At 45.6% G+C, this 15,098-nt stretch overlaps 1 protein-coding gene across 1 annotated transcript in view; it reads left to right on the top strand.

Moving 5' to 3' along the window:
- The window catches only part of CBFA2T3 (CBFA2/RUNX1 partner transcriptional co-repressor 3), a 30,511-nt gene extending 16,504 nt beyond the window's left edge, over positions 1–14,007 (top strand). Inside the window, 11 exon segments of the mRNA XM_044269500.1 lie at positions 3,458–3,604; positions 6,598–6,839; positions 7,377–7,466; positions 7,904–8,088; positions 8,884–8,995; positions 8,997–9,120; positions 10,161–10,231; positions 10,460–10,664; positions 10,782–10,850; positions 12,063–12,253; positions 12,726–14,007. Coding sequence (XP_044125435.1) covers positions 3,484–3,604; positions 6,598–6,839; positions 7,377–7,466; positions 7,904–8,088; positions 8,884–8,995; positions 8,997–9,120; positions 10,161–10,231; positions 10,460–10,664; positions 10,782–10,850; positions 12,063–12,253; positions 12,726–12,983 — 1,668 coding nt within the window. The 5' untranslated portion in view covers positions 3,458–3,483 and the 3' untranslated portion in view covers positions 12,984–14,007.
- Positions 14,008–15,098: the final 1,091 nt, after the last annotated feature.

Here is a 15,098-nt window from a genome sequence, read left to right as displayed (position 1 = left end):
GTGTTTCCATAACACAGACCAGATGGAGCCCAGTGTCTCAGGGTCTTATCTGGAGTTGTTCTTGGCGGGGCTTAGTCCTGAATTTCAGGAATACTTTACTTTATTTAGGAGCAGGGCTGGCTCTGGCTGGGATCATCCTCCCAACATCTGCTCTGCATTTCCAGCCATTTAAAGAGTATGGATGGGACTGATGGGGGGAAATCTTTTAACCCTTGCTCTCCTCCCACGCTCTCTACTCGCCATTTTTCACCCCCTGTCAGATGGTTGTATGGTCCCAGCACATCTCCATTTCTCACGCTCTCTCTTCCTCTTCCCGTGTGCTTGTTTGCATTAATATTGGTTAATTTTCTTCCTCTTTTCTGCCGCTTCCTCACATCTTTTTGTAATAAAGTCTATCTGTCATCTACACACGGTGCAGACGGCCATTTTGCAATAAATTTCTGTTCTGGTGATTAATTCTTCAGGAATTCATGAGATTATTGTGACAGTAATGGGCATTTTTACCTTTTTCCCCCCCCCCCTATGTTCTGAACATTGACCTGCAGCTAAACCAACATAATTTTAACAAACTTCTAACATGTCATAAGATTTGATCGGCCGGGGTCCAGGCGCTGAGCATAGAATCAAAGAAAGTCTGTAGAAAGTAGAGGAAGCGGAGTATAGATTCAAAGAAAGTCTATAGAAAGCAGAGTGAGCGGAGTATAGATTCAAAGAATGTCTATAGAAAGCAGAGCAAGCGGAGTATAGATTCATAGAATGTCTATAGAAAGCAGAGCAAGCGGAGTATAGATTCATAGAATGTCTATAGAAAGCAGAGCAAGCGGAGTATAGATTCATAGAATGTCTATAGAAAGCAGAGCAAGCGAAGTATAGATTCATAGAATGTCTATAGAAAGCAGAGCAAGCGGAGTATAGATTCATAGAATGTCTATAGAAAGCAGAGCAATCGGAGTATAGATTCATAGAATGTCTATAGAAAGCAGAGCAAGCGGAGTATAGGTTCAAAGAAAGTCTATAGAAAGCAGAGCAAGCGGAGTATAGATTCAAAGAAAGTCTGTAGAAAGCAGAGCAAGCGAAGTATAGATTCAAAGAATGTCTATAGAAAGCAGAGCAAGCAGAGTATAGATTCATAGAATGTCTATAGAAAGCAGAGCAAGCGGAGTATAGATTCAAAGAAAGTCTATAGAAAGCAGAGCAAGCGGAGTATAGATTCAAAGAAAGTCTGTAGAAAGCAGAGCAAGCGGAGTATAGATTCATAGAATGTCTATAGAAAGCAGAGCGAGCCGAGTATAGATTCATAGAATGTCTATAGAAAGCAGAGCAAGCGGAGTATAGATTCAAAGAAGGTCTATAGAAAATAAACCAGCTGGTTTATGGATCCATAAAAGTCTATAGAAAGCAGAGCGAGCGGTGTACCAATTCATAGAAAGTCTATAGAAAACAGAGCAAAATGGAAAAGCCCTTCAAGGCCAGAGCAGTGTGGAGGAAGCAGTGTAGGGGCCCATAGAAAGTCTATAGAAAGCAGAGCAAGCAGTGTAAGAATTCATAGAAAGGGTACTGAAAGCAGAGTGAGCGGTGTACATATTCATAGAAAATCTATAGAAAGCAGAGCGAGTGGTGTAAGAATTCGTAGAAAGTCTCTAGAAGGCAGAGTGAGCAGTGTACGGATCCATAGAAAGTCTATAGAAAGCAAAGCGAGTGGTCTACGGATTCGTAGAAAGTCTATAGAAAGCGGAGCAAGCAGTGTATGGATTCATATAAAAGTCTCTAAAAAGCATAGCGAGCGGTGTACGGATTTCATAGAAAGCAGAGCGAGCGGTGTATGGATTCATGGAAAGTCTATAGAAAGCAGAGCGAGCGGTGTATGGATTCATGGAAAGTCTATAGAAAGCAGAGCGAGCGGTGTATAGATTCATGGAAAGTCTATAGAAAGCAGAGTGAGCGGTGTATGGATTCATGGAAAGTCTATAGAAAGCAGAGCGAGCGGTGTATGGATTCATGGAAAGTCTATAGAAAGCAGAGTGAGCGGTGTATAGATTCATGGAAAGCCTATAGAAAGCAGAGAAGGCCAGAGCGCCATGCAATATTGCACTAAATTGTGCACGCATGAAACAGTTTATAGTAATACATGTAACACGCGCCTCCCATCAGATAACGTCCTCAGCCATAACATACTATTGGACCGTGTGATAATTGTGATATATATAATCACTATTGACTTAATATCAAATCATGCCAAAAACTCTCAGGTCCACTCCAGTAGCTGATAAAATACTGATTATGTCTATTAACAATGGGTAATTTGGCACAGGCGCCTCCTCTGGGCAGCTGTACCCTGAAACTTTTTTCCTAGTAATTTCCACGTATTTTTCATGGCTGCCAAACAAATTTCTCCGTGTTGTTCTCATTGTGCGGGAGGCAGCTGCCAGCCATGTTTTGTCCAGTCTGAGCAGATGTAGGCTACTGGTGCCGCTTCAGCTGGGCACATACTGCAAGCCTCAGCTGGCAGAGCTTCCTGGAACTTCTGGTTGCTTGTGTGGCACAGATTGCCTGAGCTTACAATGGAAGAAGGTGCCCTCTTTTCCGCTCACTCCTCGCCTTCCCTGCCCATGTGGCACGTTTTTTTTGTTGTTGCAGAGACGTGAGTACCGCCGAGCTCGCTCTCTCTTGACTGCCCGGGCGGCTGCTGGTGATGGAATCCAGATGTCACATTCACACAAACGTCCAGCTGCAGTCCATTACAGAGCAAATAAAAATAATCCGAGGAGAGGAGGAGAGTTCCTGGCTGGAGCCAACGCTGGGAGCTCTGGAGTTTTCCAGGGACCTGTCAAAAACCCAGTGTGGTGGGAAAAAAATAAAAAGAATCCCAGCGGTGAGAACTGGGATTCTCATAAGAGAAGCCTCTAATCTATGGCACAGGCTGCAAGATCACCTACAGAAGAGGGCACCAGGGAAACAGTCCCGGTAGGTTGAGGTGACCACTGGCGAGAGACAATACAGATGCGGCGCCGCTTTGGCAAAGAACGGGTTAAGGCCACGGGCGAAGGGCTGCCCCTGGCAAACTTCTCCCCTCCTGTCTCCTGCCCTACGTTCCCTTCTTTGGTCTTGGCCGGAGTTACACTGAAGAGCGGGACAGATCCCGGCAGCTGCCGCACACCTGTCTTCAGCTCTCAAACTGTGGCGAACCCCGAGGACCGTACTGCTGGCAAAGGAATAGAGCGCCGGCAGCCAGGCAAGGGTTAATAATAGCAGAGCCTGGAGGGAGGGTAACGGAGGGGGCACAGCTGATCCTAACAGCAGGTGTTTGGGAATAGCTTTAACTGCTGCTCTCTGTCCTGTTTTACTCAACCTGAATGGTAATTTCGACCCTACACACTTGGTTGTTATTTTTTCTCTAGGTGATGATGTAAATTCTCTGCGCATCCTTTGGACTCATGTGTCCGTCTTCTCTTCACAGGCAAATTCGCAGTTACGGCCAATACAATGCCAGACTCCCCGGCTGATGTGAAGACCCAGACAAGGACCAGTCCGCCCAACATGCCCCCTCCCTCACCTGCCCTGAGCCAGGGGGCCAACCGCAATTCCTCCTTCACCCCAAGCACAAGTGAGATGCTCTTCTTGTTTTTTGTTTTTTTATGTACCGAAGCTTTCCGCACATATTTTCCTCCTAAGCATGAGGCAGGGTGCTAAATGTCCCTGTATGGACCCTCGATGGCAATGCTTCATGGGAAACAAATATGCAAAGAGGTATCTCCCAAGAAAGAGAACCATCTCACCAGCACTACTAATTGGAAGTGGCTTCGTATAAGTCAAGATCCAACTTTCCAGTAAGCCTTGGGATTTGACAAGCTGTCTACGGATGGATATCTGACCTGGCTATATTCCCTTGTCAAATCCCGAGGCTTGTTGGAAAGTCAGATCTTGGCTCATCAGGAGCTACTTCCAATAGGTGGCGCTGGCGAGATGGTTCTCTTCTTTGGGAGATACTTCTTTGCATATTTGTTTCCCATGAAGCATTGACAATAAGTCTCCATACCTTAATAGATCAGATGGTTCTTTTTCTTGGAAGATACCTCTTTGCAAAATCCTAGTCAGGAGCAAATTGTTCCATTTGATTGGCCATTTTGCCCTCTAGGCTCATCTGCGTGATGAAAATTGATGTTGACTACCAGACGTGTCAAATGGATGAACTGCCAATTGTATCGCTGATCTGAAAACTGGTATCGGACAAATCGATCTGAACATCTCAAGCCCTAACTAAAACTGATGATAGCTGATCTGATCAGCCACCTTCATGACATCAATGCTCCTTCCCTATGCTATGAGTGTTTCAGTCATCCTTTAGGTCACCATACAGATCAGTATAAATTAGCGCATTTACAGGATCAGAAGATAGGGGGTGCAAGTGCACCCATTGAGTAGCACCGAAACTTCCAGTCCATGGGGGTTGAGGGATCAGGGACTCATGTGTTGTGTGGCTTACTACATACTGATTATTTTTTAACCTATCTTCAGTTAGTAGATGAATCATTTGACTTTGATGAAGACGAGGTTTCGGCAGCCCTTGCTGATAGGCATGAATATTCCCCCCTTTTGGCTGCCAATATAATGCTGTGCAGTGAAGCCACATGTTATCCTAGATGTAATAGTTTTCCGATAGACCCCAGTGATTAGAATGGATCTTGATAACTTATAAGTTATGCTGTGGGTTGCTGGTTGTGTTGGATCATACACCTAACTATTTAAGGGAATACGTGGAATATCATCTTTAAAGGGGTTCTCCAGTTTAGACAGTCTCTACTTCTTAGAATCATCTCTTGACGATAAGCTGATCACAAAGTGTCTTCCTGCTGGGACCCCCTGCAATCAACTGTGAGGAATCCTGGCAGGAAGTGTTTCATCTTCATTTCCTGGAGCACCACCACAAGGGAAATTAAGTATTACTCAAGGTCCACTCAAATGTATGGGTTGTCTGTGTAACACAGGACAGGACAGGTCCTCCAGAGAGATGTTCTTTGTAACTCTGGCCTCTATTACACTGGAATTACCTAGTAGGGTTTGTGAGAATGGGTTCTTTAAACTGGACAACCTTTTTAAGTGCTTTTAGATGGATTGGACTCCTGGTGTTCATGGAGACCCTATGATTAGTGTATCTCCACAATGTTCTGGCTTCTTTTTGACACGTTCATGTGGGATCCTAGATGTGATGTCCCTCTCCTGGTTGACTTTGCTCTTGATATTGGAGTATTTGAAGAACAGGTGACTTTGGCCAGAAATGGTTCCATCAATAAAAGATGTTGCCTGACCAGTGAGGATGGCTGTAACTTCTCCTATGTGCCTCATACTTGGTGCCTGGTGATGGTGAGGTCTAGTTTTGTTTTGGCTGTGCAACTCCCGCTGTCTCTTCCAGTCTCTCGTACTCGGCAGCATTGTCTCTCAACAGGTCCATGAGCTTTGCTGTCTTTGGCCAGATGTTGTATAATTAGATGTTGGGTTGTGGAAGCTTCTGATCTGATGGGTTTTTAGTTTAAGCTGTAGAGGAACAGATGCATGTGTGTGCGCGTGTCCATAATCCGTATCTCTAATGTGTGTGTTTTTGCGCCTGTAATCCACACGTCCCGCTGTCTTATGTTCTGGGATGTATTTTCGGTGATATTTACACACATGTATTCTCTTGTTTTCTACGTTTACCCACACATCACGCATGCAGCACTGATACATAGAGAGCATGTGAGACGCACACACACATACTCTGTGTCACTTTGGGATCCCACCTGTCGGTTGTGGGCATGTGGTTATTTTGGGCTGCTCTTTCCTGGGCCGCCCCTCAGCTAGCTTGCATTTTGTGCCAGTGTGTTAGGAGAGCAGACCGCAATAGGGATTGAGGTAGAGATACCGGGAAAGGTAAGTGGAGGCTGCAGAACCATGGACGCTCCCGTACCTGTTGCTCAGGCATGTCTTTTGTGAGATATTTTATGGCAAGAATATATAACAGATGAATTAAACACTTGCAGAAAATTTGGATCTGCACCAGAACGGGGCTGGAACAGAATCAAGTATTTTTGGTTAAAATCTGTTACTATTCTGTGCAGCTTGGATCTTGATGCTGAAGGTTCTCATTTGCATTGGGTAAAATATAGGAATTTATGCTTTACATTATTGGTTAACATCAGAATAATATTTTTTTAGAAATAATCTGAATGACCCAGAAAGTTTTGCATCGGTGGTGTCTATGTGCATTAATTGCAGTTGTGCGGCTCTGTAATTTTTGTACATTTTCTATTGCATGCAAATGTAAGAATTATGTAGAATATGATGTCTCCCCTCAACCATGTGATATTCTATTGCTAAGTCTTTTTTCGTGCAATTGCAATGCAAGGGGTATTAAAAATCAGAGAGTATTCAGAAAGAGTAGTGCCGCTACATGGGTGGGAGAGATGCATTAGGGGTGGGCTTTCTGGTGCTCTGTTCGTCTGGTCAACACAACTGCTGGCAGACAAGGACTGGAATGTTGTGTGTGGTTTATAAATATCACGTTGGGTTGTGCAACTGTGCGCTGCTGTGAAGTAATAATCCTTAATGACCCTTCCTTTACAGTGATGAACGGGAGCAGCCACTCTCCCACCGCCATCAACGGAGCACCCTCTACCCCCAATGGTTTCAGTAATGGACCCTCAGCGTCGTCGTCTGCCGCATTAACCAATCAGCAGTTACCCCCGGCCTGCGGGGCACGTCAGCTGAGCAAACTCAAGCGCTTCTTGACTACTTTACAGCAGTTTGGCAGCGATATATCTCCAGAGATCGGGGAACGAGTGCGTGCGTTGGTGCTCGGGCTTGTGGTGAGTACAAGACTGAAAAGCTGCAGATGACCTCTCTGTCCTAGTTCTGATTTCGTGCACATCCCAATTTTTTTATTCAAATTCATATATGCACCTAAAAATCTCCCGGTGCTCATGGTGAACATATCCATAGGCCCCCACACACCCAGCGTATATTCATATAGAGAGTAACTTTTAGACGTAGGCTTGGCTGGTATGTGTCGGTATACCTGTAGGAAAGCTTGGCCCACTCTTTTACCTATACAGAGTGATGCAGTAAAAAAGTGCACACTATGCAGTATTTTTTTTTGTAGCGGCTGGAGTCAGTGTCCAATATATGCCACTGTATCCCCGTACGTCAGAGGCTGAGAATACTCCCGACTAGATGTGAACAGAGCCTGTAATGTACTAGTGTTGAACTTGATAGCCTAATGGACACTACACTAAAAAATATATTTTTCTTTCTAACAAATCGGAAATAATGATTTCTTGGAGAATCAAGAAGATCCTAGATGCGTCAGGAGTAAAATTTGTAATTTTTTTATCTTATTTTTGCAGAATTCCACACTTACCATTGAAGAGTTTCATTCGAAGCTACAAGAAGCCACCAACTTTCCTCTCCGTCCATTTGTCATCCCCTTCCTTAAGGTATAACCCCCTAAGATGTAGACACTTAAAGGGAAAAGTATTTATCACCTATCCACAGGTTATAAATCGCTTGGGGTCTGACGTCTGGAACGGGGGTCCCGCGTCCTCTTTCTGAATGGAGCACAAGTGCGTATGTCAATCCATCTCTCCATTCACCTATATGGAACTGACATAGGCAGTGCTCCATCAGTCCTATAGAGGTAAATGCAAAGTGGACTGGCACACATACTACAGCGCCATTCAGAGGGTTCACTCGGAAGCCTATATCTTGGAATTGCTAAAGGTCCCAGTAGTCAGACCCCTTCCTATTTATTACCTGCTGTTTCAGACCATTTTCTTGCTCATCCGCCTCTGTACTTTAAATTTTCTTTGCCAACTAGAGCATCCTAGTACTGAAGTACATTAAATGATAGGCTTACTTTTACCTTCTGTTGTAGGCTAACCTCCCGTTACTGCAGCGGGAGCTTCTCCATTGTGCTCGCCTGGCGAAGCAAAGTCCTGCCCAGTATTTAGCACAACATGAACAGCTCCTCCTTGACACCAGCGTCAGCAGCTCCCCGAGCGATTCTTCCGAGATCTTACTGGAAGTGAATGAGAACGGTAAAAGGAGGACACCTGACAGGTACAGCGTCCCCTGCAAGGCAAAACTAAGTTTTTTAAAAGAGAACCAACGTCTTGTGTGACTTTCCACGAAAGATCAAAGGATTAGGCAATAGCTGAGAAGACAATAGGTATCTGACATGAATGCTTGATCTAGAACATTCCTCCGGTGCATATACATAGCAGCACTTTTATTAAGACCTGCACTTCTTACCCCAGTCTAATAAGCAGGTGCTTGGCCTCTTAATTATTTTAGTACATCTTCAAGGGTCCTCGGAGCAGGAAATTAATGAAACTGTTTTTGCTGGTGTATATTTCTGGTGTAATGTGGGGCAGTTTTCTGGTGTACATAGTGGTAAATGTGTCGGGCCGTGAAAGTCATGCCCGTGGCCTTCCCCACTTTATACAAAAGTGGCCAGGGTGCTGGAAAGGGTAGAAAAGTCACAAATTTTGGGACTTAGTAAATTCTGCCCATAGGATTTTTAGTTACAATGAAAGCAAGTGATATGGACACATGACCTGAGGAGAGGGACAGTCAGGTCTCAGGGTGTCTTTGCTGGAGCAGGTCAAGGTGGCTCACCTTCAGGATGTCCATGTCACTTTCATAGACTATTACTAAGGAGAGATCATCCCCGCAGAAACCAGTTCATTCACAGGTTATTATAACTGGTCATTCATGGATGTCCCTGGTTGTCCATGTATGCATAATCAAGTTACTGAGGACATTTCTAGGGACAGGATATTGCAAAAAAATGGTTTACTTTTGCAGAAATGCAGAGGACCACAAATGACTAATTATCCTCTTCTTTTCTGTCAGGACCAAAGAGAGTGCGCAGGAAGGTCTCCATCCGGATCACCTCCCCAAGCGTCCATGCACCACAAGTCCAGCACAAAGATACAGTCCCAGTAATGGGCTCCTTCACCCACCTACCAATGGTCTTCCCGCACCCCACTCCCCCACCTACCCAACACTATCGCTTAGAGGATATGGTGCTAGCCCACCACTACCGACATACAGATCCACGGGAGATGAGAGAACGTCACCGACAGGCAGGTGAGGTATATGGTTCTCTCTGCTCAGACTTTGGAGTATATATTTTATTACTGAGACGCTCTTGAAAGTGGGGGTCCTTAGCATTAGGCTTTCCAGAATGGAGAGCCACTAACCATGAACGCTCCTGCTCTAGCGGACCCGGTCTGTCTTTGAATGAAGGAGTCTCTGCAGGGAAATGGATGGTTGGCTACAAATTTCCCTTGCAATAACAGCAGATCTTAAAGGATTTCAGATGCTGGACTTCCGGTGATCTGATCGCCAAGCTGGCTTCTTTACAGGAAGTGGGTGTCTTCATTCCATAAATTGAAGAAATGAATGGAAGAAATATCTGTAGGCATGCCAAGTGATTGAGATCTGATGTGTTGTAGTAGAGTTACAGCATGCACTTATTTCATTGTCTATTCTTGGTGCAGATGCCAATAAAACAGTGTGATTGCACCATTACACCCTGTCACTCATACATCAGTTGTCGTGATAACACCGCCATACTCCGTGCCTATCACAGTCCAGCCTGCAAGCTGTGTACAGCGCAATCACATCACTACTAGAGAATGGTGTGATCACACCACTGACATACAAGACACTTGCTAGCTCACTGATGTATTGCGGTTTTGCATTGCTAGCGGCACACCCGTCAGTCCGTACTCCATAAGGGCTGTTTCACACGAGCGGATGCCGTGCGTGACATCCGCTGCGTGAATGACAGCCAAGACCCAATGCGGACAGCAGAAGCACGGAGCAGTAACATGATTGATAATGCTCCGTGCCTCTCTGTGACCTCTTTACTACGAAATCACAGTGACAACTTTATCTCACTGTGATTTCGTAGTAAAGAGATCACAGAGAGGCACGGAGCATTATCAATCATGTTACTGCTCCGTGCTTCTGCTGTCCGCATCGGGTCTTGGCTGTCATTCACGCAGCGGATGTCACGCACGGCATCCGCTCGTGTGAAACAGCCCTAAAGGAGGATCTTCAACTGCCGTAAAACAAAGCCATTAAGGGACCTCACCTAACCAGATTATGTTTTTGCATTTCAGCCGTGCACGAGGTAATAGACCATAGGCTGACGGAACGCGAGTGGGCAGAGGAATGGAAGCATCTCAACAACGTGAGTGGGCCAAGGCAACCTTGGTATTAAAGGGAAAGTGATACTGCTTTAGAAAAAAATAGTCCCTTCTCTCTAGACTATTAAGAATGGACTGATAGATACTGGCTTCTCCAGAGTATATTTCCTTCAATAGACGGATTTGTGCTTTTTGGTAATGAGTAAGTGTCTGAAAAAAAATGTATGAAGAAATGAATTCTTAAACCGTTGCCCGTTCTTATTTATTATCAGCTGTTAAACTGCATAATGGATATGGTGGAAAAAACACGACGTTCCCTCACCGTCCTCCGCCGATGCCAAGAAGCAGACAGGGAAGAGCTTAACCACTGGATACGCCGCTACAGTGATGCAGAGGACTTGAAAAAGAATGTCAGCTCTGTGCCCCAGCCGGGGAGACACCTCAACAGTTCCTCTAGCACCGAGTCTTCTCCAGCAGGTCAGCGGCAGCAGCGCCCGAGGGACACATATGCAATGACAAGCAAAATTGGGATAGGAATTGGAAAGGGAATTCTTTGACCTTTCGCATTTATGACATTCAATTTTTCCCCTTTAGAACCATCACGGGAATTCCTACATAGGCCACCACCAGGATATATGCCAGAAGAGATATGGAGGAAGGCAGGTGAGTGATAAACTCTTTGGGCCTCCGTGAGGGGGTACAATGCAGCAAGGGGCTATTGATGCATTCATCACTAACATCCTCCTATCATATGCAGCCATATTTGCAGTGTAAAGGTAGCCATGCATCTTAAAAAAGTGTTGGATGAACACTCATTTGGCCATCAGCTATTCCTTTCCATCCCCTGATACATATGCATGCTTGGCTTGGCTGAGCATGCATGTATACATGTGTTTTCGATAGGGAGAGAGGAGTAGGCTTCTGCCAAACACCTTTGATGTCAGCTTACCTCCCTTGAGAACAAAGGGATCCTGACATCTGCCATTGAGGGAGTCAGGACACTCCCATACACATTAGATAGTCAGCTCGTCCCACCAAAATCGGGATCTTCATCTAAGATGTATGTCCACCTTAATGGGGTTTTCCCGAGACTTTTTAACTCTTTAACTGATGCCGTATCCTCTGAATAGGTCATCTGGTTGGTGGAGGTGACCTCCGCCGATCGGCTGTTTGAGAAGGAACCGATGCCGCAGCCTTCTTGAAGCTTACCCTAGACCAGTGTTGTTATCTTCATCGGTCACATAGCCATGTGCAGCTCCGTCCCATTTAAGTGAATGAGATACCAAGCACAGCCGCTATCCAATGGACGGTGCTGTGCTTTGTAAGCTGCGAGAAGGCCGAAGCACTCACAGGAGCACTGGGGCCTTCTTAAGCAGCTGATCAGGCGGAGGTCCCTAGTGTCAGACCCCCACCGATCAGATACTTATGACCTATCCTGAGGAAAAGTCATCAGTTAAAAAGTCTTGGAAAATCCCTGTTTAAATCTCACTGCTCATTTTGCCCAGTCTTTTGTGTTCGCACCCAGTATTCTCTCAATGTGTGACCCTGCCGTTTGCCGCTCGCGGTTTATGAAGGGCCCTTAGAGTGTCAGTTGCGCCCTAGTTGAATATTAGAACATAAGCCACTTCGGTGATATAGCATACATCTACTGAATTGTTGTGGTGCTTGTATATGATGCTTTTTATATGTACGGGCTGCAGTTCTGTAGCAGATATATGCATGCATTTCCGCTACGTGGCCAGTATAAAATGAAATAACACATATAAAAGTTGTATTGTAGGGTATATACTTAAATCTTTAAACCCCTCCTATACCTGAGTCCCCCCACCTCTCAGGGCTCATCTTCCCATCTGAGCTGTCTCTCTGCCCGCACAGAGGAGGCAGTGAACGAAGTCAAACGCCAGGCCATGTCGGAGTTGCAGAAAGCTGTGTCCGAAGCGGAACGCAAGGCTCACGACCTCATCACTTTAGAGAGAGCCAAAATGGAGCGAGCATTGGCGGAAGCAAAACGGCAAGCATCAGAGGATGCCGTGTCCGTCATCAATCAGCAGGAAGACTCAAGTGAGGTAACAGCCATGGAGCACAACATACTTTATGTAGCATTATACGGGCACATGCACACGAACGTATTCTCTTTCCGTGTCCGTTGCGTTTTTTTTTTTGCTGTCCGTAAGCGGAAACATTCATTTCAAAACGGAAGTTACTCCGTGTGCATTCCATTTCCATATGTTCTTATTTCCGTTCTGCAAAAAAATCGCATTACGGACAAGGATAGGACTGTTCTATTAGGGGCCAGACGTTCCGTTCCGCAAAATATGGAATGCACACGGATGTCACCCGTATTTTTAGCGGATCAGTTTTTTGTGGACTGCAAAATACATACAGACGTGTGCATGAGCCCTAACAGCGAGGCGATAAGATCACGGGCATTGCGCAGAGTCTTGCGGATACATATACACCTACACAATTGGTTTTACATTTTCATAGACTAGAATAATGTGGAGTCTAATTGGTATCTCATTGTTTTCACTCACGCAGAGCTGTTGGAATTGCGGCCGGAAAGCGAGTGAGACTTGCAGCGGCTGCAACACGGCACGATATTGTGGTTCCTTCTGCCAACACAAAGACTGGGAGAAGCACCATCATGTCTGCGGCCAGACCCTGCACCACCCACCCAGTGTACAGCCAGCACCCACCACCCCAGCCACACCTGCTGCCAGTCCCACCACAAGCAGTTCAGCCTCTCGCTCTGGGACCCCTGCCACACCTCTCCTGCTGGATACCGCTTCTCGCTAATGGGTACAACAGGCATTCAGCATCAGCAAACACAGACCAGTCACATGGCTGGCTGCACCCGACAGGGAACAAGGGGTTCTTGTCAAATTCCGTGAAAATATCACAGCCCCCTCTTGCCTGTGGGTGGGTTAGGATCTGTGACACTGTGGTATGGAATTAACTGTAGAAAAGCCCTCACCCCTTCTTGTTTTTTTCTGGAGCTTAAAACCCCTTTTAAAGGGGGCAGACTTAGAACACTATGGGGTGCGGGAAGTATTTTACCTAAAACTACACTCAAATCTTTGGCTTTAAACCTAATTAAAATCCAAAAAGAAAAAGAAAAAAACATATACAAATGAAACTACCTTGCTAGACAGCCAAGAAATGTCAGACACCAAGAACACCTCTTTTAAAAAAAGAAATCCCAAAAATGAAACCCTAATCCAAACATTACCAGCCCTGCCAAAGCTTGGTCCGTCATGGCAAGAGGAACGGAGGGAGTCACCTTGCGGACAACAGGCGTCCATTGCATTCTGGGAGTTCCTCTGGGTAAATTCTTCCCCGGAGGGGGCCCCATCGTCGTTGCACTTGGATCTTCCTCCTCTACCTCTGGTCCAGTACATTGTCTCTCGCGTTGCTCATCCGTCCAAGGAGGATTTCTGGTCCAGCCCTTGGATTGTATGAGAGGAAGGAAAAAAGACGCCTAGAGACATGTCTTGTGTCCCGTTCAGACAGACATTGAGATCTTGTGTAGAAGTGTCTCTGCTACACCCCAGTTCTGCTCTTCTCTGTGTCAAGCGTTGGAGATTCCCTGAATTGGAATATTTCATGGATTGTTGCAGCTAAATCGTCCTTTGGGGGACTGGTGGAAGGTGAACCCAGGACCCTCCCCATACTGGCTCACAGACTTTAGCCCACCTTGGGGAAAATTGTACAGTTTTTTTTTATTTCCTATTTATAAAAGCAAAAATTCCCATATAGGGGACACGAGTGCAATATAAAAAGTGCAAGGCTACTGATGGGCGGGGAGCCAGCTGCAAATTTATATATTAGTTTTTTTTTAAAATGGGCGACAGATGAGATCAACACAAAAGTGACCGTAGCAGAGGTCTAAAACGGATCCGTCGTATTCTCCAAACATTTGTCTTAGCCTCTGTGCTCCAGTGCTGTATGCAGTTGTACTCAGTGACGGTGGCATACTGCAGCTACCATGGCAGTGGTCCCCATCACGAGTACACTGCCAGCAGGGTGCACGGTTGCTGGGACAAACCTTGCCCATGTGAACCCTAAAAAGGGAAACTATCATAATGTAGCGTGCAACTATCCTAAGCATACTTCAGGCATGAATGTCGTGGCAGCTTGTTTAGAAGTAGCAGTTCATATACTCTCCCATTATGGTCTCAGGAGTTTGAATGATCAAAAAAATTCGGAAGTGTGACAAGGGCTGTGTGATTATAGACAGTAAAGGTATGCGTATGGTTATTATAGAACATCACAGCCCCCCTTCCCCCCAGCTCGGATTTATTACAGAAATATTTAGACTGTGCACAAAAACATGGGCATATCCAGGGTGGACAAGGATGTACGTACCCTAGGTGGGTGGAGGAACATCCTCAAACTGCGGCCCTCCAGCTGTTGTAAAACTACAACTCCCACAATGCCCTGCTGTAGGCTGATACCTGTAGGCTGTTCGGGCATGCTGGGAGTTGTAGTTTTGCAACAGCTGGAGGGCCACAGTTTGAGGATGCCTGAACTTAGGTGTGCACCCATGTGTGGTGGAGGGCTCCTCTTTCTGTCCTATGACTGAAGTAGGGCAATGACTTGCCGTCATTGACTTATGCTGTGGTCCCAAAAGTAATACCACCATCATGTTTCTCGGCGGTAGTTAAACAGCCTGTTCCCTTTCTTCCTAATGTATAATGTGGCACCTGTGAGGAACCAAAGGACAATTGTGCTGTTTTCATGTGAGGCAGTTCATTACCATCTGCTCTGTGCATGCCAGAAATTCCAGATCAGGCTAATTCTGCTTTATACCTATAGGTGGCACTAGAGAGACGGCATTCTTCCTTCTGGAGGAGAGATCATTTGCATACTTTTCCTATGGTGCATTGGCTAAAAGATTCCATAAACCAAATA

Source organism: Bufo gargarizans, chromosome 10 (assembly GCF_014858855.1).
Source record: "Bufo gargarizans isolate SCDJY-AF-19 chromosome 10, ASM1485885v1, whole genome shotgun sequence".
In the NCBI taxonomy this organism is placed as follows: Eukaryota; Metazoa; Chordata; class Amphibia; order Anura; family Bufonidae; genus Bufo; species Bufo gargarizans.
Note: the sequence above shows the minus strand (reverse complement) of the source record. Positions and strands in the feature narration are given on the sequence as shown.